General features: G+C 34.1%; 1 protein-coding gene across 1 annotated transcript; it reads left to right on the top strand.

Annotated features, from left to right (window-relative positions):
- Positions 1–393: 393 nt before the first annotated feature.
- LOC128996800 (intraflagellar transport protein 88 homolog) lies at positions 394–22,533 on the top strand. The gene is made up of 17 exons (XM_054422274.1): positions 394–480; positions 976–1,164; positions 1,425–1,472; positions 2,703–2,869; positions 3,260–3,455; positions 4,994–5,211; positions 5,431–5,540; positions 6,077–6,198; positions 6,468–6,615; positions 7,164–7,360; positions 8,151–8,337; positions 9,013–9,160; positions 10,238–10,349; positions 10,652–10,886; positions 20,658–20,789; positions 21,656–21,823; positions 22,307–22,533. Exons 2-17 carry the CDS (start codon positions 1,009–1,011, stop codon positions 22,426–22,428), a joined length of 2,466 nt encoding a protein of 821 aa, XP_054278249.1. The 5' UTR covers positions 394–480; positions 976–1,008; the 3' UTR covers positions 22,429–22,533.
- Positions 22,534–22,910: the final 377 nt, after the last annotated feature.

Below are 22,910 nucleotides of genomic sequence, written 5' to 3'. Positions count from 1 at the left end.
TCTCGGACTTCGGACCGGGACTTCAGGGCGAGAGGGACGAGTTTTATTCCCGGGACACCCACAACACATAATATTTTTTTCGTTCGACCACTTTTTTAGAAAGCTTTGTACCTCCGAATCCTCGTCCTTCAAAAATGTTACTAGCCTACAGGTGTACACAGTGGGAAAACCACATTTCATTTCCAACTCTATTGAATTATGATTTGTTATAATTAATGCAGAAAGTAGGTTTACTTAGTTTAGTTATCAATCGAATGCATGTATTGGTGAAAAAGAAAAAAAACCCATAACCAACGCTCAGTTTATTTTATTACTGATACATGAACAAACTTATCACTACTCTTTGTCGTCTCCATGGTAACCCTATTCTATTCCAATGAAAACATCAACATCACAACACAACACAACACAACACAACAAAACAAATGGTAACAACAAAACACAATAACAAAGTATGCATAAGTGAAACCTTTACCTTTAGTGAGTAACCTATTAATTCATTAAATTTTAACATGCTTACAACCTGCACAATCTACGTTTAATAACAATTGTGTTTAAATTAGATAGACCTTATTGATATTGGTTTATGTTAAACTTAAAACAATTTTTTCTGTAGGCCTATGAATTTATATTTTTGTGGTAACTTGTGATTATGCAATTATTCTGCAGTATCAGTGATTAGGTTCATAGTGAAACCTATGTAAATTTAGTCATTCCACTATGTGTGGCCCTTGTGCAATTAGACCTAAGCTAAGCTCTTAAATTTTCACAGAGCAGAGACAAAGTAGGTAACTATTATGCAACTTACTTTAGATAACTTTATTAAACTTAAGCCTTTGGTAGTTAACTAGTTAACTTACTTATTTTGCAATATGTCTTTAAATATTTTAAATCTACAGTACCTATATCAAATTTAACACTTGATGGTCCAGTGTTTTATTAAAACTAAGGTTAAGTTATCTTGTTGCAATTTAGGCTGGGTACAGTTAGAGAAAACTGTGATTCACAATGGAAACAATACGATTTGTCCCGGATGATGAAGAAGAAGATCTTTATTCTGGTTTCAATGATTTCCCATCTCCTCTGTTCAACACAAAAGATCTAGACCAGGATGAGTATGTGCAGATTGCCCTTCGCTCTTCATACAGCAAAAGGCCTGGATTGGTAAGTTTTGTATTTAATAGTGTGATGTTTTCCTGAATCATTGTAGATGATAATCAGTAATGTTTACATACAATGAATTAATTTTAATCAGCCATTTAAGTTATTTATTATATTCATCGTTGAATATTTGAGTTGTGCAAAATTAGAATTACAATGTAGGAACATTGTTTTACTGGTCATGAAAATTCAACACAAATAGGCCTACAAATAAAATTAAATTGTGTGTTGGATTCTTATTAAACATATTTTGTTGTTTTCAGTTAACATCAAAACCTGGAACAGCTATGCGATTTGGAACATCTTCTGGGGTAAGATATAAGGGCTAATACCTGAAGATTTATTTTAGATCAACCACTTTTCAAATAGATAATGTAAGCTCTTAACTTAGCAATCCTTATTATATGGTTGTCCGATATTAATTTTGAACCTGTAGGTCCATCTTCAGTCGGAAGTTTAGGTAGACCAAATGCTTATTATAAAATCCACCCGATGGGCTTTGTAGAAATGTTGACATTTAACACGAACACGATACACGGAGTTCTGCCGGCAGTGTGTTCCCTGAGTGACTGAAGTGAGGTTATCCCACTGTTTTATAAAACCATGGTTTTTATCCCTAAACTCCGTATATTATTTATGTCAATTGTAATGTGTATCGTGTTCGTGTTAAATTTCAACATTTCTACAAAGCCCATCGGGTGGATTTTATAATAAGCATTTGGTCTCTACCTAAACTTCCGACTGAAGATGGACCTACGGGTTCGAAATTAATATCGGACAACCATAATAAGGATTGCTAAGGTAAGAGCTTACATTATCTATTTGATTATATAAGCAATCCAGGGGCTGAAAAGATTGACACTTTTCAAACTAGATCGTAGTACCTTTACATATCTATTGTGTTTATAGTCAGTTAATTCTTCAGATTTAATCTGCGTTCTGTTTCCTTTAAACATGCTTCTATCAAGTATTTTGTAGGCTATATTTTTCTTAGGGTTCAACATATTTAGTCCAAACCTTTGTTTCTAATAGGCTACTTACAATACTTGTGAAGCAAAGATGAATACATATTCAGATGGTATTACAATCACTTTGTTTTATTTCATAAGCCAATATAGTTTTTAGTTGGACGAGACAAAATATTTAAAGATAGCCAAAAATAAAAATATAAAATGTCTTTAGTGCTGATAAGTAATTCTTTGGTTAGAGTGACTATAGAGGCTTTGTAGTAAAAAAAAACTCCTGGGTCAACTAGAAAAATAAATAAAACCACACTAAATGAAACTTAAATTATTTTTTTCAATTGTTTACTATTAAAACATGACTGAAACATGGTTTCCTAACAAAGGTGCTATCACTTCAACATAACCAACCAGACCACTGGAAGAGAAAACAGCCCAGACTGTTCAAGAAGCAGCTGACAACTTCTAGACCAAGCCTTCTACTCACAGGACGAGCTGTCAACAACAAATGTGACTTAATTTATTACAGCTGACCCTGAATGTCCTGTAGGAGTATTTCAATACAGGATTTGTCTACAGTACAGGGAGGGCTCAGTCCGGGTGATGACGGGTCAGGACCCAGTGACCCGGCCAATGACCGCTGTTAGAGGCGCCGGGTACACATCCGCAGGACGTGCTGGGTCTGTGTTTGATCCACTGAACCAAGCATCTGCCCCACCACTGGTACACGCCAAGGCGGAGGAAAAGTGAGTACATGTCCTACATTTAAAATCTGTTGTGTTAGATTTTTAAACATATTTTGTTTTTTGCTATTTAAGTATGCCGAGGTCTTGCTGCTTGTAACTTGGTTAAGGAAAATTTATGTTTTACCTTTGATTGGTCGAACATGAGATTCCATCCCCTTATAAGTTGTCAACAGTTTTAGAAGCAAAACAGACGTAGTTGAATTGAGTCTTTGACAGAGTGCGGTGATGTAAAATACTGATTTGTCAAATACGTAAACCTTATTTTTACCAAGTCAATTTGATGGGATGACTTATTGTAAGCAGGCTTCTTTGATGACATATTAACTGTTTCAGTAACATCATCTATGGTGGAAAATAACATTTTGAGTAAAATTTATCTTTGATTTTTAGGCCCGAAGACAAAATAAAGAAGCTAGAACGTAGAATCACCGAGTTAATTGATGAGTCGTGTTTGGCTGCCAGCAAACAGCAACTGCGACAAGCCTTGGACAAGGCAAAGGAAGCCTCGACTAAGGAGCGGAACTTGATCCGACTGCAGGAGCAAGCTGGACTCTCCGATACTCACAATCTGGACCTTACGTTCTCTGTAGGCGTGCACTTTAGACAAATAGAATAAACCAATAAGTTTAAGATACGCAGGTTTATGAGGATTTAACTATTGATGCGTTTTGAAGACAACGGCATCATTGGTTTTCGGTAAAAGTACTGAGAAAAAAAGGGATTTACGTTGAAATTCATTGGTCCCATGGGTATGGGCCTATTGGCAGCATGACCTGAGGATGGCTACACGTTAGTATACATAAATCCATGCCTGGGTGCCAAGTTTCTTTTATTGTTTGTTTGATTAAATGGAATGGACATGCGTCTTAAACTATATGCAAAATAGCAAAATCACCGAAAAATTGGAAAAGCTTGACAGGGATCATGGAGCAGCATTTGGTGATTGACTATAGTCATAGTCATAGTCATAGTTCTTTATTCATTTTTTTGTACATAGTTTGTACAGTAAATAGCGTCATATATAATACAATACTAAATCTAATTAAAATCTACTATTTACAATTAACCAAGCAAAAATGAAAAAGTAGTAACAAAAATATTTATATCTACAGTAGGTTATATCTGGGAGGTGGAAAATTCTTCTATGGAGTAAGGGGCCAGTTGTATAGCGACACAATATTGTAACATTTTCCGTGATTGCAGCACATTCTGTTGTAATCTCCTGTGGCCGATGCAATTTTGTTCATCCTCCACAATCATGTTAACCTCATAATTATTTCTTACGGTTGTATTATTTTTTTATTTGAAGAGAAAAGAGTGATGGAGCCAAATGGAGTGCCAGTGATAAATACACAGCCAGACGACATAGCTATAAGCTGTGTTTATTTTAGCGTTAACATTTCTTAGACCTATTCAGGATCTCCATACAATTTACATACTTTTTTCCAGGTCTTTAAAATTTAAGTACAATTTCCAGTTTCTTGGTTGGATTGACTCCCTAGATATGTTTGTTTATAATATTTATAAGCTTCAAACTATACTTACACACATCTTTTTATTACCATTTTTTGTAGAATGAATCTTTTTAGGGAATAAAAATACTGGCGTAGAGCCTTTCCATGAAACAAACTATAATAGTCTATTATCTCTAAATCATTAAGTTCTTTGTTTTGTCTTAGTTTTGGATTTGCTTTCAAACACGACCAGCCAACATTTTCTGATAGTTAAACTAATCCCTGCAGAAAACTTTTAATTAAGGCTATATTTCTTGAAAAGCCTGTTTCTAATTCTTAATTTGCAAAATAAATAGGCCTACACTCATAAATTACAATACGAAAAAATACCGTTGTATAACAAACTTTTTTTATCAACATATATAAATATATAAAACATGGCCTGTAATGCAACTTACTTATGAAGAATTAACTTCCCATTTAGTTGGACCTAATATATCGGTACCTAGACATCCTTTTTGGCCAGTAAACATTGAACCAAGTTAATACATCTACCACAGAAGCTGTAAAGACAGTCACTCTAAAATAAACATTGATCCCTGCTGTAAGTATCAGCTTTATATTTAAAATATTAAAAGCTTGAATTTACCTGGTATCAATGTAATTACAGGTACTGTTTAACTTGGCGAGTCAGTACGCGGCCAACGAGATGTATTCCGAGGCCATCAACACTTATCTGGTGATAACAAAGAACAGGATGTTCCACAATTCCAACAAACTCAAGGTGAACATCGGAAACATCTACGTCAAGTTGGGCCAGTATCCGAAGGCCATCAAGATGTATCGGATGGCTTTGGACCAAGTGCCAAACACACATAAGGACTTGAGGTAAATGATAACTTGATATCATGCGAGTTTGTTAGCAAACACCCCCCCTCGATTTCATACTAATTTTTTTTTAACTTTCATCCTTAATATTTGTTTTACATTGATTTTTAAGTTTTGAATATACATTTCCTCAACCTCTAGCATACCAAGTTTGTTGCGATTGCATTGCAAATTTTCCAATTTTTTAATAGATCCCCAATTAGTTTTTTGTTCTTCCAGGATCAAGATAATGCACAATATAGGTATTCTGTTTGTCAAGATGGGCCAATTTAGCGACGCCTGCACCAGCTTTGAGTACATCATGCAGGAGAAACCGGACTTCAAGGCAGGTCAGTACCTACTGCTCTCGCACATAGTGGTAAGGTACAGAGGAAACTTACTTATGGGAAGACTGCGCTTTCATCTGTAGTTTGTTGTGCCGGAAATGTACTTGTGACGAGCATGGAAGAGCCTAAGCGGCGAGCACTGTAAAAAACCTTACTTCTCTGCGATTCTCAAACAAAAACTGGTTTTGGTAAAAACCTAACATTTATAGTGGAAGTGGACAATTATTGGCATAGTCATAGTGGATGATAAGGGCAAAATGTTATCAAAAATAATTTATAAGTAATATTATATCACATTTTGGAATGGTTACTTACTGTACATTCTTTCAAATAACCTCAATACTAATGCATTCAATTTTAATAAGTTGAAATATTTATTTGTATTTTTTATGAATCTAAGAAAGTATTGCTTTTGAAGTCCCGTTTCATCATGCTCTTATGTACTTAACAATTAGATGTAGGCTAATATAATTATCTTTAACTCTACATAATGACAACATTAAGTTAAATTTCACTCTATCATGTGAGTCTGCTTGTAGGGCTCCACGCTATAGTCTGCTATTACGCACTTGATGACAAGGACAGGATGAAGCAAGGGTTTCAGATGCTACTGGAGGTGGTGTTGGACATTGACGATGACGAAAAGTACATACCAACATCGGTGAGTGTTCACATCAGTCAGAACTCATAATTAACTAAACTGCAATAATTTTTTTGAATACAGCAAAGGATTTGGTTTTGGGAAATGTTCAATTACAAAAGAGGAGTTGAAACACTCGTAAACTAGCATTGTATACTCACAAGGAATTTGATAATTTGATATCTGACAGCGAACTAGGCACCAGTTATCCTGTGCAGTATGCATCACGACCACCAACACAATTTGTTTGATGTTTGTGTTGAACATGTTTATTTCATTTCTTCATTCAGGATGATCCTGCCTCCAACTTAGTACTGGAGGCTATCAGGACAGATAGTTTGCATGCTTTGGAAAAACAGATGAAGAGGGAAGCGGAGAGGAGTATTCTGACGGCAGCAAAGCTCATAGCTCCAGTCATTGAGGACAATTTCACTGCAGGTACACCTCTTGCAATGGAATCATTTGTTTTGTGTTGTCACTGTTGTATGTATTCAGTTTTCATCATGAGATGCTGTAAAGAGTCATTAGTAGGATAATAAATGACCCAGTCTGCTTTTTCATCTTCTAGGAACTCGCTGAACGAAATCGGCTTACATTTCGATTGCTTCCTAACTCAGATGACGTTAACCTGTTTTTGTATACATTTTTTAAGAGCATGAAATTTCTACGAACATTGTTCATAACATAATGGCTGTAACAAAAAAAGTTGTTACTAGCAATGGTCTCTTATTAACTAGCACCCAAATAACACTAGGCCTAATGTTTATCATGAATTCCAATGCTCAGTACAATTTTCAGTAGTACTGTAAGTTTTATAAATACACCCAATTCTTACTCCTGTTGGCACCTAGCTGTAACAGTAACTTCTAGGTCACAACGCCGCCACAGATTTTTAATGCATTATCTGGTTTTTAGGTTGGTCCATTGTAACAGACAACTATGTTAAAAATACAATCTATTTAAAAAAATCCTTCTTCTTTTTCCAGGATACAACTGGTGTGTGGAGGCTATCAACAGCTCCATCTACGCTCCTCTGGCTGGAGACTTGGAGATCAACAAGGCAGTGATGTTCCTGAAGCAAAAGGACATCGCACAGGCGATGGACACTCTCAAGACCTTCCAGCGCAAGGAGAGCAAAGTAGCGAGCACCGCTGCCTCCAACATGGCGTTTGTTCATTTCTTGGTAAGCCATTGCCAGAATTTACATCAACTAGATTTTGGTGGAGATTACTAGCCAATGCCTTTTAAAGGTTTTATAACCTCCAGATATTTAATCACATACAACACATTTAATGGCACAATTATTTACTCAAATACTGCAGTATCTTTAGCATCACCGAGATAGCTCACTAAGGTAAAATCAGTTTTACCTTTGACCGTTGATAATACTGGACAATCCATCCCTGTATTAAAAATGACGTAAGTTTTGCAATCATCATGGTAGAATTAACTGACCAACAGATTGCGCTGATGTAAATGACTGAATAAGCTGACCTTTTAACCAAGTCAAACTGATAGAACAACTTATTGTAAGCTATATAATCTTTTAGTTCACCTCAACCATCTCAGAAACAAAAAATAAGGTAGAAAATATTGGACGAGTTGTTGGGTTAGTCAGTTTTATTTGGTTTAATGAGGTTTTAAATGACGGAAATAACAATACACAAATTGACAAGAAAACACCATCGCTACTGTTTACCGGACAGAACCAACAATAAAAATAAAATTATCCTCACCTGATCCTGATAAGGATGACAAATCTCCTAAGGAAGTCTGTTTTATCTATGGTTTGGTTTTACCCTCCCAAATTTTCAAAATTTTAAGATAGGCGCCCGAAACAGATGGTGGAGAGGCAAACAAAAGAAAGGGTAGAATTGTTATGAAGACATTGTTGTAAAGTATGACTATGATTTGTGACAGAAACAGCATTAGAGTTGTTGCATGTTGAGGTTATATTATTGTTTCTCTTGTAGCAAGGAGATCTAGAGCAGGCAGAGAAGTGTGGGGAGATGGCCAAGGAAGTGGACGGCTACAATGCAGCGGCTTATGTCAACCTGGGCAACTGTAGTCTGGCCAAGGGCGACCAGCAGAAGGCTAAACAGCTGTACACTCTGGCTCTGGACAATGACACTTCCTGTACTGAGGCTCTGTATAACCTGGGTATGTATGATCCTTAGTCTGTAACAAAGCTGTAATCTCATTCAACACACGTTCTTAATGCGTCTTGGCTTTAAAATACACCTGAGTGTGACAACGATCTAATCGAAGTTGTATGCCATGATTTGCTGGTTTTAGTTTTTCTGAGCTTGTAGGCACTAGCCATTAGCTACTCTGTTCTGGTTGTTGTTACCATCACTATTGTTGACGTCCCTGAATTATATTCCAAAATTTTATACTGAAGCTAAAATCCTATGTCTAACTAAGGGAGACCATTAGAAAGCTATACCATTCTGGAGCTGTAGTAAAAGTACTAGTACCTAGTTTTAACTTAAGCTAATGGTTTTTTTCCTACGTCATTGGCATTTTTATATATTTTTTTTAAGGAAACATTCCAAACCATGGTCTTGTTACCATCCAACATCGAACTTTTTTTTTAAACAACATCTTTAATTGATAGCCCAGTGATAACAGGCATCTGACTCCAGAATTGTCCCTGGTTGGTATCGAACCAGCGACCTTATGATTTGAAGTGTGCACTTTAACCACATTTTGTTTACAAATGACCTGTGCTTAATCAACTTCTTGAACCAAGTAGGTGTTATTTTAACTTTCATTGAAAGCCCTTCACAAACTTTTAACCTGATATTTTTGACTAAAGTTTGCATCTGATTGAAGGTCTGGTGAACAAGCAGATGGGTCTGTTTGAAGACTCTCTAGACTGTTTTCTCAAGCTGCACGCAATAGTGAACCATCATCCGCAAGTCCTGTACCAGCTCGCGCATCTGCATGAGCTGGTGGGAGACGTGGACCAATCTGTCGAGTGGTAGGTCGATTTAGCTTCATATACACATACTGGTACTCAATTTTTTTTATCAGTTTACAATTATGGGTGATCAGCAGTTTTCTAGTCAACTACCGCCACGTTTAATGTACCTAACCTATATCTTTGTTTATTACAATGAAATTTAACTTTCAATTGATAACATTGACCGTTTTCTTTCTGATTATTAAAACAATGTTCGAGTTCGTGATTTGATTCTTACCTATGTTATCACTACTGGTTGTAACTGACTAGGTTGTGGTTACAGTTAAGTTTCAGCCTTCATTCCATTTATGTCTTAATTGCAGGTCTTTAAGGGTTATACTAGATTCGTAGATTTTATATTATAGATATTATATTCAAGAGTTACCATTAGATAAATTTAAAATAGCTGTTAAAAATTTGTTATTGAAATACTGTTTTTATGAATTAGAAGAATATTTTGACAATTGCTTTGACCTTTGAAATGTTTTCTTAATTCACTGTTTACATATTGACGCAGCCTATACAGCATTGTATGATTTTTGTACATTGTTGTCTTGGAATAAAGATTGATTGATTTGATTTGATTTGATTTTAGTTTTAAATTCTCTAAGGATATCCAATTTGAAATGAACATCATATTTTAAATCCATTTCAATTAACCCAATCATCAATTCATAGACACTTTATTCATGATTGTCACTTTTAGCCTTTCTTATTGATGACTATCTCTCCGATACTTTTGCCGAGCTTGTGATCATGTTATTCATAATAGTCTTTGTTTATAAGTTTTTTACTTGTCACCTATTTCACCAGCTATGCTGGGACCAAAAGAAGTTTTGAATTTTTAATAAAGAGTTTGCATTTAAGCTTATGAGCCAAGTTGCAGGTTTGTAACAACCGGATATAGTAATTCAATGAGAAAATAACTTGAAATCACTTAAATATTTATGATTTGAAACACAGTTGCCTCTTAGTTTTTATCCACCTTGTAACGTATGTTTCTTTGGATACAATGAACAATTTTGCCAAAGGAACCAGTTAGTTCGGGTACGCCCGATATAGTTTACACTATATACAGTATGGTATGCATTACAGGTTTCTTCAGTTGCTAGGGATCATACCGACAGATGCTGGTGTGCTTCATAAGCTGGGGGAAATCTTTGATGGTGAAAACGACAAACAGCAAGCCTATCACTACCACTTTGAGGTTTGTGGTGCTTTGTAAAAGTATTAAGAATTAAAAAAAAATTCCTTCTCAATTTTTCTTAAATTTATACTAATTACCCCCACCCTCTCCATCATGTTCTATTCACTGTGATTTATGTACCATTAAGCTCTCATTAGCGAAGATTTTCTTAAATTTTCCTATGCTTTGGTTAAAAAATTGTATTTTTTCTGAACTCGAATAGGCCTATGGGAGTTTTCAGAATTCTCTTGTATTATTAATATATTAATAATTTATTTTAAGCCAGTTAAATGTGTTTTAATAGTTACGATAACAATTTGCAGTCGTTCCGCTACTTCCCATCCAACTTTGCCGTGCTTGACTGGCTCGGAGCTTATTTTGTCTCGATGCAAGTCGCGGAGAAAGCAGTAGCCTACTATGAAAAAGCCGCCTTGATGCAGCCCAACGAGCCAAAATGGAGGCTTCTGATTGGCTCGTGCCACCGTCGCAGCGGCAATTATCAGCTGGCTCTCCGGACCTACAAGGATATACTGCAAGAGTTCCCTGAAAACATTGAATGTCAGTAAAAATGTGGAATGATATGTTCTAGCTTTTTAAATTTATTGTAAATCAGTAGTTTTGTAATCTAATAATTGTATTAAACAATCATTAATATTTTTCTGGTCATATGACAATGTTATATTTGAATGGTATAATTTGTCAGTTAAGAAGTTATCTTTGAAAGCCAATATATATTATTATTCCAATTATATTATTCATTATGCCTTGAGACAAGTTTTGGAACACATTAAACTGTGCAATATTGTTTCTTCATAATATTGCCAAACGGCTTAATTATTTTCAAAATAAACTTATCACACACTTTTATAGAAATTTCTATATTTCGGCATTAGCCTTCTTCAGGAACAAACACAATAACAAATAGAAGTGTTTACCACTCTGAATCATATGGTTTTAGCAAAAATCCAAAATACATATAATTTATGAAGAAGTAAAAAAGAAAATGTTTTGATAGAAAGAAAGAAAAAAATTTATATATATATGTATGTATATACTATCTCAAATTTAGACCGGAAGGTGTTTTAGATTTAAGTATTAATTGATGAGCTTGCTCAAGCTGTCTTAATTTCAAGTCTGGTGCGTCTTTTGCCAATTTTCTTATTCCTTTTAATGAATAACATTGTTCAAAATTTTGAGAATGCTCTCTCGCATGAATAGCCACAGGTTTTTGTTTATCAGGATGGTTTACATCATATCTGTGGCCATTCATACGAACTCTTAGAGCATTGGTGGTTTTGCCAATGTAGTCTTTAGGACAATTTTTGCAAGAAATTTGGTAAATTACATTAGTAGACTCACAGGTGATGTTACTATTTATGTTATAACATCTTTTTGTTTGCCTGCTTGTGAAAGTTTTTGATGGGATGATTGATTTGCAAGTGGCACATCGTGGTTTGTTGCATTGATTACAGCCCGAAGGTTTTGCTGAGGGTTGGGAAGTGGGAGGTAGTTTGGGTTTTGAAAGAATGTCTTTTAAGTTAGGAGCTTTTTTGTATATTAGTCTTGGGGGTTTGGAAAACAAATTATGGGTCAGAGGTGAATTTGAAAGAATATTATGTGCCACTCTTAAAACATTATTAACTTTGTAAAGGCCAGGAAAGTATTGGGTGATGAATTTTGGATCTTTTTTGAAATTATCTGTGTTAGGATTTTTTGAGCTTTTTATTTGACTGTCTATTAAATTTATAGGATAACCTCTTCTGTTAAGTGAATTGCTGAGTTTTTCAATATAATTTTGGTAATCACGATTTTCAGAACAAAGGTTTTTTGCTCGTATTGATAGGCTTTTTGGTATGGATTTTTTAATGTGTGCAGGATGACAGCTTGAGTAAGCTAAGTAATCCATTGTATTCGTATCCTTTACATGGATTTTGGATTTTAACATACCATCTCTAACAAAAACGTCAACATCCAAAAAAGTAACAATATCTTTTGAGAAGTTCCAGGTAAATTTAAGGATTGAGAATTGATTTAGATTTTCAAGGAAAGTTTGCAGGTTTTCTAGTCCATGTTCCCAAACCATGAAAATGTCATCAATAAACCTATACCAAATTGAAGGTTTCAACATTTGTGAATTTAGAAAAAGTTCTTCAACATGCCCAACAAATAAGTTTGCAAAAGAAGGTGCCATACGTGTGCCCATAGCTGTCCCTTTCACTTGAAGGTAATTTTGATCAAGGAATTTAAAATTGTTCATGGTTAAAACAAAATGAATTAAGTTTATAATAAAATTTGCACTAGGTTTGGAGTTAACTGGACGTTTTTCTAGGTATTTCTTTACAGATTTTTCTCCTTCTTCATGTGGGATGTTAGTATATAGTGAAACTACATCAATTGTCACCAATATAGTATTGTCCGTTAGTGGGGTGTTTAAGTTCTTAATTTTATTAAGGAAGTCTTTGGAGTCTCTTATATATGACGGTAAAGTTTTCACTATTGGTTGGAGGGTGTCATCAACGAATGCTGAAATCCTTTCAGTGGGTGATCCATATCCAGATACGATAGGTCTTCCAGGTGGTGGTCGAATGGGTTTGTGGACTTTAGGTAAAAGATAAAAAATTGGTGTTCTTGGATTTAGAGGGCTCAAAAGTTTTATAGTTTCTTGACTTAGGTCTTCATTTGGTCCATATTTTTGCAAAAATTTAGAAATGTCATCATTGAAAGTTAAGGTAGGGTCATTTGGGATTTTTTTGTAGAATTCAGCGTCATTCAGTTGTCTTTCTGCTTCTTTTATATAATCTTCACGATTCAAGATTACTGTACTGTTGCCTTTATCTGCTTTTACAATTATTATGGAAGAATTTTCTTTCAATGAACGTATAGCTTTTCTTTCATTTTTTGTAAGATTATCCTTTGAATGTAGTGAGGATTCAAATTTAGGATCAGAAATGTTGGAGATTACAGTATTAATGAATTGCTCTACTGGATGGTCAGGAGGAAGAGGATCAGGTTCCCAGTTTGATTTAGGTTTGAATTTATCCAAGCAATTGGGCGTTGAACAATTTGGACTGTGAATTTGGACTGTGTTTGGCTGTTGTTTAATATAATATTGTATTCTGACATTTCTAGCAAAAGAGAGACCATCTGCGACAAAATCAAAGTGATTAAACTTGGGACGTGGAGAGAAAGTGAGACCTTTATTGAGGACAGAGATTTCATCTACATTCAGAACATATTTAGATAGATTCATTACATTTCCCTCAGTTTTAATTTGTTCTTCATTTAGGTTAGGAGTACTGTTTATCTGTAGGTTGTTTACAAGTTCATTTTGGACAATGGGATGCTGAAAATTTGTTGTATTAGGTTGCTGAAAATTTTGTGTATTGGGTTGCTGAAAATTTTTGTTTGGATCTGAATTTAATAATCCTTTAAAACTGGTATTTGGGCATAGCCCAATATTGGAAGAGGAATCAAACAAGGTTTTCAATTTTTTGTTTAGATTTTCACATCTTTTAGTTTTCATTAATTGGTTTTGATCGTCAATTTTACGTTTTTCATCGATCACATCATGTTGAGGTGGTATGAGTTTATAAAGATCAATCAGTTGTTGTTCATACTCATTCTTTAGTGATTTATACTCTTCTGTTACTAGTTTTGTAAGTTCTAGACTTGTTCGTATAGAGAAATCTGTGATTTTACCTCTAACTTGAGGAGGAACACCAGTGAGAGGTATTTTAGGTCTAAGACCTTTTGGAGCAAAACCGTAGTTCAAACAAGATGTCATAAATAGTATATGACATTCAAGAGTAATAATTTTGTTAGAAAAATAAGAATATTGATTGAGAAAAAAAGATTTTGAATCAAGATTAGCCATATTTGAAAACAGAGTGATAATACAAAATAAAAAGTGTGTAAAAAGATAATTACCAAAAGGTTTCAACATTGTTTCTTCATAATATTGCCAAACGGCTTAATTATTTTCAAAATAAACTTATCACACACTTTTATAGAAATTTCTATATTTCGGCATTAGCCTTCTTCAGGAACAAACACAATAACAAATAGAAGTGTTTACCACTCTGAATCATATGGTTTTAGCAAAAATCCAAAATACATATAATTTATGAAGAAGTAAAAAAGAAAATGTTTTGATAGAAAGAAAGAAAAAAATTTATATATATATGTATGTATATACTATCTCAAATTTAGACCGGAAGGTGTTTTAGATTTAAGTATTAATTGATGAGCTTGCTCAAGCTGTCTTAATTTCAAGTCTGGTGCGTCTTTTGCCAATTTTCTTATTCCTTTTAATGAATAACATTGTTCAAAATTTTGAGAATGCTCTCTCGCATGAATAGCCACAGGTTTTTGTTTATCAGGATGGTTTACATCATATCTGTGGCCATTCATACGAACTCTTAGAGCATTGGTGGTTTTGCCAATGTAGTCTTTAGGACAATTTTTTCAAGAAATTTGGTAAATTACATTAGTAGACTCACAGGTGATGTTACTATTTATGTTATAACATCTTTTTGTTTGCCTGCTTGTGAAAGTTTTTGATGGGATGATTAATTTGCAAGTGGCACATCGTGGTTTGTTGCATTGATTACAGCCCGAAGGTTTTGCTGAGGGTTGGGAAGTGGGAGGTAGTTTGGGTTTTGAAAGAATGTCTTTTAAGTTAGGAGCTTTTTTGTATATTAGTCTGAAATTATCTGAAATTAAATAGACTTTCTCGATGGCAACATGTTCCACAACTCTCGCAGCATTTTTGGAACCGCTGGTGCAAGGAATATCTGAACCAACTGCAGAAAATGTCAAGGTGGAATACATCAAGACCTAATATAAAAATTGATGATATAATGCTTATTCAAGACGACAATTTACCACCTTGTACTTGGAAAATTGGGCGAGTGATCGCAGTGAATCCAGGAAAAGACAATTTTGTGCGAGTTGCTACATTACAAACAAAGGATGGACTGATAAAAAGATCTATTTCAAAACTGTGCCCTTTACCAGGTCAAGAAATGGATTGAAATAACAAAATTTCATATTTCAAGGGGCCAGAATGTGTAAAAACACATAATTTACATAGCCTATATACAATTATTTCTCAAAAAGACTATATTTATCAATGTGTGATTCAAATCATATGTTTTGTTTGTTTATACATATTTTAAAAACAAACTTATAATTATTACAGTCCACTGCTACTTTCAATAAACATGTACTAGATATTTTCTATCATTTATTTTACAATTCAATTCAATTTCACTTTACATTTTGGTAAAGAGTGGCACATAATATTCTTTCAAATTCACCTCTGACCCATAATTTGTTTTCCAAACCCCCAAGACTAATAAAGATTTCAGCATTCGTTGATGACACCCTCCAACCAATAGTGAAAACTTTACCGTCATATATAAGAGACTCCAAAGACTTCCTTAATAAAATTAAGAACTTAAACACCCCACTAACGGACAATACTATATTGGTGACAATTGATGTAGTTTCACTATATACTAACATCCCACATGAAGAAGGAGAAAAATCTGTAAAGAAATACCTAGAAAAACGTCCAGTTAACTCCAAACCTAGTGCAAATTTTATTATAAACTTAATTCATTTTGTTTTAACCATGAACAATTTTAAATTCCTTGATCAAAATTACCTTCAAGTGAAAGGGACAGCTATGGGCACACGTATGGCACCTTCTTTTGCAAACTTATTTGTTGGGCATGTTGAAGAACTTTTTCTAAATTCACAAATGTTGAAACCTTCAATTTGGTATAGGTTTATTGATGACATTTTCATGGTTTGGGAACATGGACTAGAAAACCTGCAAACTTTCCTTGAAAATCTAAATCAATTCTCAATCCTTAAATTTACCTGGAACTTCTCAAAAGATATTGTTACTTTTTTGGATGTTGACGTTTTTGTTAGAGATGGTATGTTAAAATCCAAAATCCATGTAAAGGATACGAATACAATGGATTACTTAGCTTACTCAAGCTGTCATCCTGCACACATTAAAAAATCCATACCAAAAAGCCTATCAATACGAGCAAAAAACCTTTGTTCTGAAAATCGTGATTACCAAAATTATATTGAAAAACTCAGCAATTCACTTAACAGAAGAGGTTATCCTATAAATTTAATAGACAGTCAAATAAAAAGCTCAAAAAATCCTAACACAGATAATTTCAAAAAAGATCCAAAATTCATCACCCAATACTTTCCTGGCCTTTACAAAGTTAATAATGTTTTAAGAGTGGCACATAATATTCTTTCAAATTCACCTCTGACCCATAATTTGTTTTCCAAACCCCCAAGACTAATATACAAAAAAGCTCCTAACTTAAAAGACATTCTTTCAAAACCCAAACTACCTCCCACTTCCCAACCCTCAGCAAAACCTTCGGGCTGTAATCAATGCAACAAACCACGATGTGCCACTTGCAAATTAATCATCCCATCAAAAACTTTCACAAGCAGGCAAACAAAAAGATGTTATAACATAAATAGTAACATCACCTGTGAGTCTACTAATGTAATTTACCAAATTTCTTGAAAAAATTGTCCTAAAGACTACATTGGCAAAACCACCAATGCTCTAAGAGTTCGTATGAATGGCCACAGATATGATGTAAACCATCCTGATAAACAAAAACCTGTGGCTATTCATGCGAGAGAGCATTCTCAAAATTTTGAACAATGTTATTCATTAAAAGGAATAAGAAAATTGGCAAAAGACGCACCAGACTTGAAATTAAGACAGCTTGAGCAAGCTCATCAATTAATACTTAAATCTAAAACACCTTCCGGTCTAAATTTGAGATAGTATATACATACATATATATATAAATTTTTTTCTTTCTTTCTATCAAAACATTTTCTTTTTTACTTCTTCATAAATTATATGTATTTTGGATTTTTGCTAAAACCATATGATTCAGAGTGGTAAACACTTCTATTTGTTATTGTGTTTGTTCCTGAAGAAGGCTAATGCCGAAATATAGAAATTTCTATAAAAGTGTGTGATAAGTTTATTTTGAAAATAATTAAGCCGTTTGGCAATATTATGAAGAAACAATGTTGAAACCTTTTGGTAATTATCTTTTTACACACTTTTTATTTTGTATTATCACTCTGTTTTCAAATATGGCTAATCTTGATTCAAAATCTTTTTTTCTCAATCAATATTCTTATTTTTCTAACAAAATTATTACTCTTGAATGTCATATACTATTTATGACATCTTGTTTGAACTACGGTTTTGCTCCAAAAGGTCTTAGACCTAAAATACCTCTCACTGGTGTTCCTCCTCAAGTTAGAGGTAAAATCACAGATTTCTCTATACGAACAAGTCTAGAACTTACAAAACTAGTAACAGAAGAGTATAAATCACTAAAGAATGAGTATGAACAACAACTGATTGATCTTTATAAACTCATACCACCTCAACATGATGTGATCGATGAAAAACGTAAAATTGACGATCAAAACCAATTAATGAAAACTAAAAGATGTGAAAATCTAAACAAAAAATTGAAAACCTTGTTTGATTCCTCTTCCAATATTGGGCTATGCCCAAATACCAGTTTTAAAGGATTATTAAATTCAGATCCAAACAAAAATTTTCAGCAACCCAATACACAAAATTTTCAGCAACCTAATACAACAAATTTTCAGCATCCCATTGTCCAAAATGAACTTGTAAACAACCTACAGATAAACAGTACTCCTAACCTAAATGAAGAACAAATTAAAACTGAGGGAAATGTAATGAATCTATCTAAATATGTTCTGAATGTAGATGAAATCTCTGTCCTCAATAAAGGTCTCACTTTCTCTCCACGTCCCAAGTTTAATCACTTTGATTTTGTCGCAGATGGTCTCTCTTTTGCTAGAAATGTCAGAATACAATATTATATTAAACAACAGCCAAACACAGTCCAAATTCACAGTCTAAATTGTTCAACGCCCAATTGCTTGGATAAATTCAAACCTAAATCAAACTGGGAACCTGATCCTCTTCCTCCTGACCATCCAGTAGAGCAATTCATTAATACTGTAATCTCCAACATTTCTGATCCTAAATTTGAATCCTCACTACATTCAAAGGATAATCTTACAAAAAATGAAAGAAAAGCTATACGTTCATTGAAAGAAAATTCTTCCATAATAATTGTAAAAGCAGATAAAGGCAACAGTACAGTAATCTTGAATCGTGAAGATTATATAAAAGAAGCAGAAAGACAACTGAATGACGCTGAATTCTACAAAAAAATCCCAAATGACCCTACCTTAACTTTCAATGATGACATTTCTAAATTTTTGCAAAAATATGGACCAAATGAAGACCTAAGTCAAGAAACTATAAAACTTTTGAGCCCTCTAAATCCAAGAACACCAATTTTTTATCTTTTACCTAAAGTCCACAAACCCATTCGACCACCACCTGGAAGACCTATCGTATCTGGATATGGATCACCCACTGAAAGGATTTCAGCATTCGTTGATGACACCCTCCAACCAATAGTGAAAACTTTACCGTCATATATAAGAGACTCCAAAGACTTCCTTAATAAAATTAAGAACTTAAACACCCCACTAACGGACAATACTATATTGGTGACAATTGATGTAGTTTCACTATATACTAACATCCCACATGAAGAAGGAGAAAAATCTGTAAAGAAATACCTAGAAAAACGTCCAGTTAACTCCAAACCTAGTGCAAATTTTATTATAAACTTAATTCATTTTGTTTTAACCATGAACAATTTTAAATTCCTTGATCAAAATTACCTTCAAGTGAAAGGGACAGCTATGGGCACACGTATGGCACCTTCTTTTGCAAACTTATTTGTTGGGCATGTTGAAGAACTTTTTCTAAATTCACAAATGTTGAAACCTTCAATTTGGTATAGGTTTATTGATGACATTTTCATGGTTTGGGAACATGGACTAGAAAACCTGCAAACTTTCCTTGAAAATCTAAATCAATTCTCAATCCTTAAATTTACCTGGAACTTCTCAAAAGATATTGTTACTTTTTTGGATGTTGACGTTTTTGTTAGAGATGGTATGTTAAAATCCAAAATCCATGTAAAGGATACGAATACAATGGATTACTTAGCTTACTCAAGCTGTCATCCTGCACACATTAAAAAATCCATACCAAAAAGCCTATCAATACGAGCAAAAAACCTTTGTTCTGAAAATCGTGATTACCAAAATTATATTGAAAAACTCAGCAATTCACTTAACAGAAGAGGTTATCCTATAAATTTAATAGACAGTCAAATAAAAAGCTCAAAAAATCCTAACACAGATAATTTCAAAAAAGATCCAAAATTCATCACCCAATACTTTCCTGGCCTTTACAAAGTTAATAATGTTTTAAGAGTGGCACATAATATTCTTTCAAATTCACCTCTGACCCATAATTTGTTTTCCAAACCCCCAAGACTAATATACAAAAAAGCTCCTAACTTAAAAGACATTCTTTCAAAACCCAAACTACCTCCCACTTCCCAACCCTCAGCAAAACCTTCGGGCTGTAATCAATGCAACAAACCACGATGTGCCACTTGCAAATTAATCATCCCATCAAAAACTTTCACAAGCAGGCAAACAAAAAGATGTTATAACATAAATAGTAACATCACCTGTGAGTCTACTAATGTAATTTACCAAATTTCTTGAAAAAATTGTCCTAAAGACTACATTGGCAAAACCACCAATGCTCTAAGAGTTCGTATGAATGGCCACAGATATGATGTAAACCATCCTGATAAACAAAAACCTGTGGCTATTCATGCGAGAGAGCATTCTCAAAATTTTGAACAATGTTATTCATTAAAAGGAATAAGAAAATTGGCAAAAGACGCACCAGACTTGAAATTAAGACAGCTTGAGCAAGCTCATCAATTAATACTTAAATCTAAAACACCTTCCGGTCTAAATTTGAGATAGTATATACATACATATATATATAAATTTTTTTCTTTCTTTCTATCAAAACATTTTCTTTTTTACTTCTTCATAAATTATATGTATTTTGGATTTTTGCTAAAACCATATGATTCAGAGTGGTAAACACTTCTATTTGTTATTGTGTTTGTTCCTGAAGAAGGCTAATGCCGAAATATAGAAATTTCTATAAAAGTGTGTGATAAGTTTATTTTGAAAATAAACTGTGCAATAGCAATTTGCCTCTTGTACTGTGTATAGTGACTCAAGTTATTCTGAAAACCTAGTGTAGGCTACCAGAGAAACGCTTAGTAAAGGCATCTTTATTTATTTATACCTATTGAATGTTTGCAGGTTTGAAGTTTCTAGTCAGAATGTGCAGTGACATGGGCCTGCCTGAAGCTGCCACGTATGCGATGCAACTGAAAAAGGCAGAAAAAGCCAAAGAGCTTAGAGAAAGAATCGGAAGCAGCCAATCCGGAACTGGTTAGTTAAACTTATGTACATACGTTAACTCTTCCAAAAAGTACTGTTACAAAAGTTACACTGACAGTTAGTAAAAATAAAAATTAATTATAGGCCTACTTATGAATTGAGAGTTTTTGTAAGACTCTAATCCAGTCCAATAATGAATTAGGAAAAATAAAATTCTGTATTATCAACCATTCTAACTTAACTGGAATTTCACTAAAATGTATAAAATCCTGAGATTTACCATTGGTCTTAGAATACTCTTGTTCTACACTATGAACTTGCAAAGTTTTGAGATGTAGTTAAAGGTTTATATCATGACTGAAATTATCATAACCATCCTCTCAGTATCAAGGTGAAATTTTGAAAATCTCAATAGCAGTATAATAATTGTTCACCAATCACGAAGACGTGATCTCTGTGTCCTGTGATGGTGGAAAGACATCATCATCATAATTAGACCAATTAGTTAAAACCAAGGCAAAAATGTGGTTCGGATTCCACTATAAACTGTAGGTCCCTAGTTGCCATTAGCTGTTTGGGCTATTTATTAAATTCTGTGTCTAAGGAATATGTCAGCCTTTAGTCACTAACAAGACTACACGATCGCATCACTCATCATCATTCATACTTGGCTTAAAATACCTACTTTGTATGGTCGCCATTTCAATGAAAAGTATTAAAAGTATCCTGCAATTGCAGCCAAATTAAGAGCAAATCCTGCAATCGCAAAGACCATCAAAGATCATTGTCTCAGTTTGGGGTTTTCTGCCCAAAAACCAGTAAACTGACCCATCCATGAAGTCAAGGTTATTATTTTTGCCCTATAACTTGTTCAGAATTTACTTTTGTAAATTAAATTTTGTATCCCTTGTGTGTAGGCTCTAGACGTAGCAGTGGCAGGTCGTCCCAAGGTGTTGCCAGTCCTCTCAGTGACTCTACACCTCCCACCAGAGGTAGCCTCACCTCAGCCTCTAGACAAGCCAAGCTGTCTGTGCTAGAGTCAGGCGCAGAACCTAGCTTCGGTCGCAGTCAGTTCCAGAACATTGGTGAATATAGGCCTACATTTAAGTTTACAATTCACCATGTTGCCTTACACACTGGGTGTTTGCCAGATTTATTTAACATTGTTTTTAGTTTTTTTTCTTTCCTTGGAGCTAGCCCTACCCGAAGCCGACCTCTACCTATTTTATTTTATTATTATTTTTTTAAATACAGTTGGACAGTTACACCAAACCAAACCATAAATAAATTTAAGAATCAGCCCAGGATATCCTTCATAATTTAAAAGTAATGCCAAAGGAATAGCTTATTTGTGAAATTAACCTAAAAAATCAAAAATACTCAGAAGTTTTGTACAAGAATAATCTAATAGCTGCTGAGTTAGTTGAAATTGTTCAACAGCTAATGATTGTAGGTTACTATGAGACTGGAATGTCAACCAACCAGTACATATTTAAATCAATCACTTCTTTAAATTAGAGTGTATTTCCCTATTTCTGGTCATATGCAAACGTGTCGTAATTGTTTAGATGCGAGCTACTCAGATCCGCTCGGTCCTCAAGAGCGACCTCGGACTGCGGCACGGAGCAGGAGCCAAGTTGACGATGAGTTCGGAGATGAAGACCTTGCAGAGTTTTTGTTACCAGAGTAGCTTTTAAGTTGCGTAATCTTAGAAAATAAAAATACCAAAGATGTGTTACCATAGTGTGAATCTGTTGACAAAAAAAAGTTGTCTTCAAGATTATTAACCTTTTCTAAGTTATCAGACAAATTTCAATCAGACTCTGATAAGTAGGACAGTTTAGGAGAAAAAGAGGTTCCTAGTAATGTTGAATGTAGAGAAAATATAAAGGAAAATAATTATTTTTGAGACTGCAGGGATTTACAGAACTTAATCCAAAAGGAACATATAAGTTACTAGATCATTTAACCTTATATTTACAGCTGTGCAGCAACAGAATATAAAGGATGAAACAAACCATCACCTATGAGCGTTGCATAGTTGGTGTGATAAGACGATTTTCATCAGGTTGTAAAATAAAACACACCTTTTGGTATGGTACAACCACAGTAAAATACACAGGTTATGTCATGGAAAAAGGTATGGTGGTTATAGGTAGGGAGATGTAGCTT

The sequence above is a fragment of the Macrosteles quadrilineatus genome, unplaced genomic scaffold (genome assembly GCF_028750875.1).
Source record: "Macrosteles quadrilineatus isolate MER2022 unplaced genomic scaffold, UCM_ALF_1.0 Scaffold_6__1_contigs__length_79288215, whole genome shotgun sequence".
NCBI lineage: Eukaryota > Metazoa > Arthropoda > Insecta > Hemiptera > Cicadellidae > Macrosteles > Macrosteles quadrilineatus.
This window is presented reverse-complemented; position numbering and strand designations above follow the sequence as displayed.

Excerpts from the sequence above, each read along its gene's own strand:
- LOC128996800 (XM_054422274.1), top strand. The coding sequence starts at position 1,009 with ATGGAAACAATACGATTTGTCCCGGATGATGAAGAAGAAGATCTTTAT. Across the intron at positions 6,199-6,467 it reads AAAAGTACATACCAACATCG|GATGATCCTGCCTCCAACTT; the intron begins GTGAGTGTTCAC and ends TTCTTCATTCAG. Across the intron at positions 10,350-10,651 it reads CCTATCACTACCACTTTGAG|TCGTTCCGCTACTTCCCATC; the intron begins GTTTGTGGTGCT and ends AACAATTTGCAG.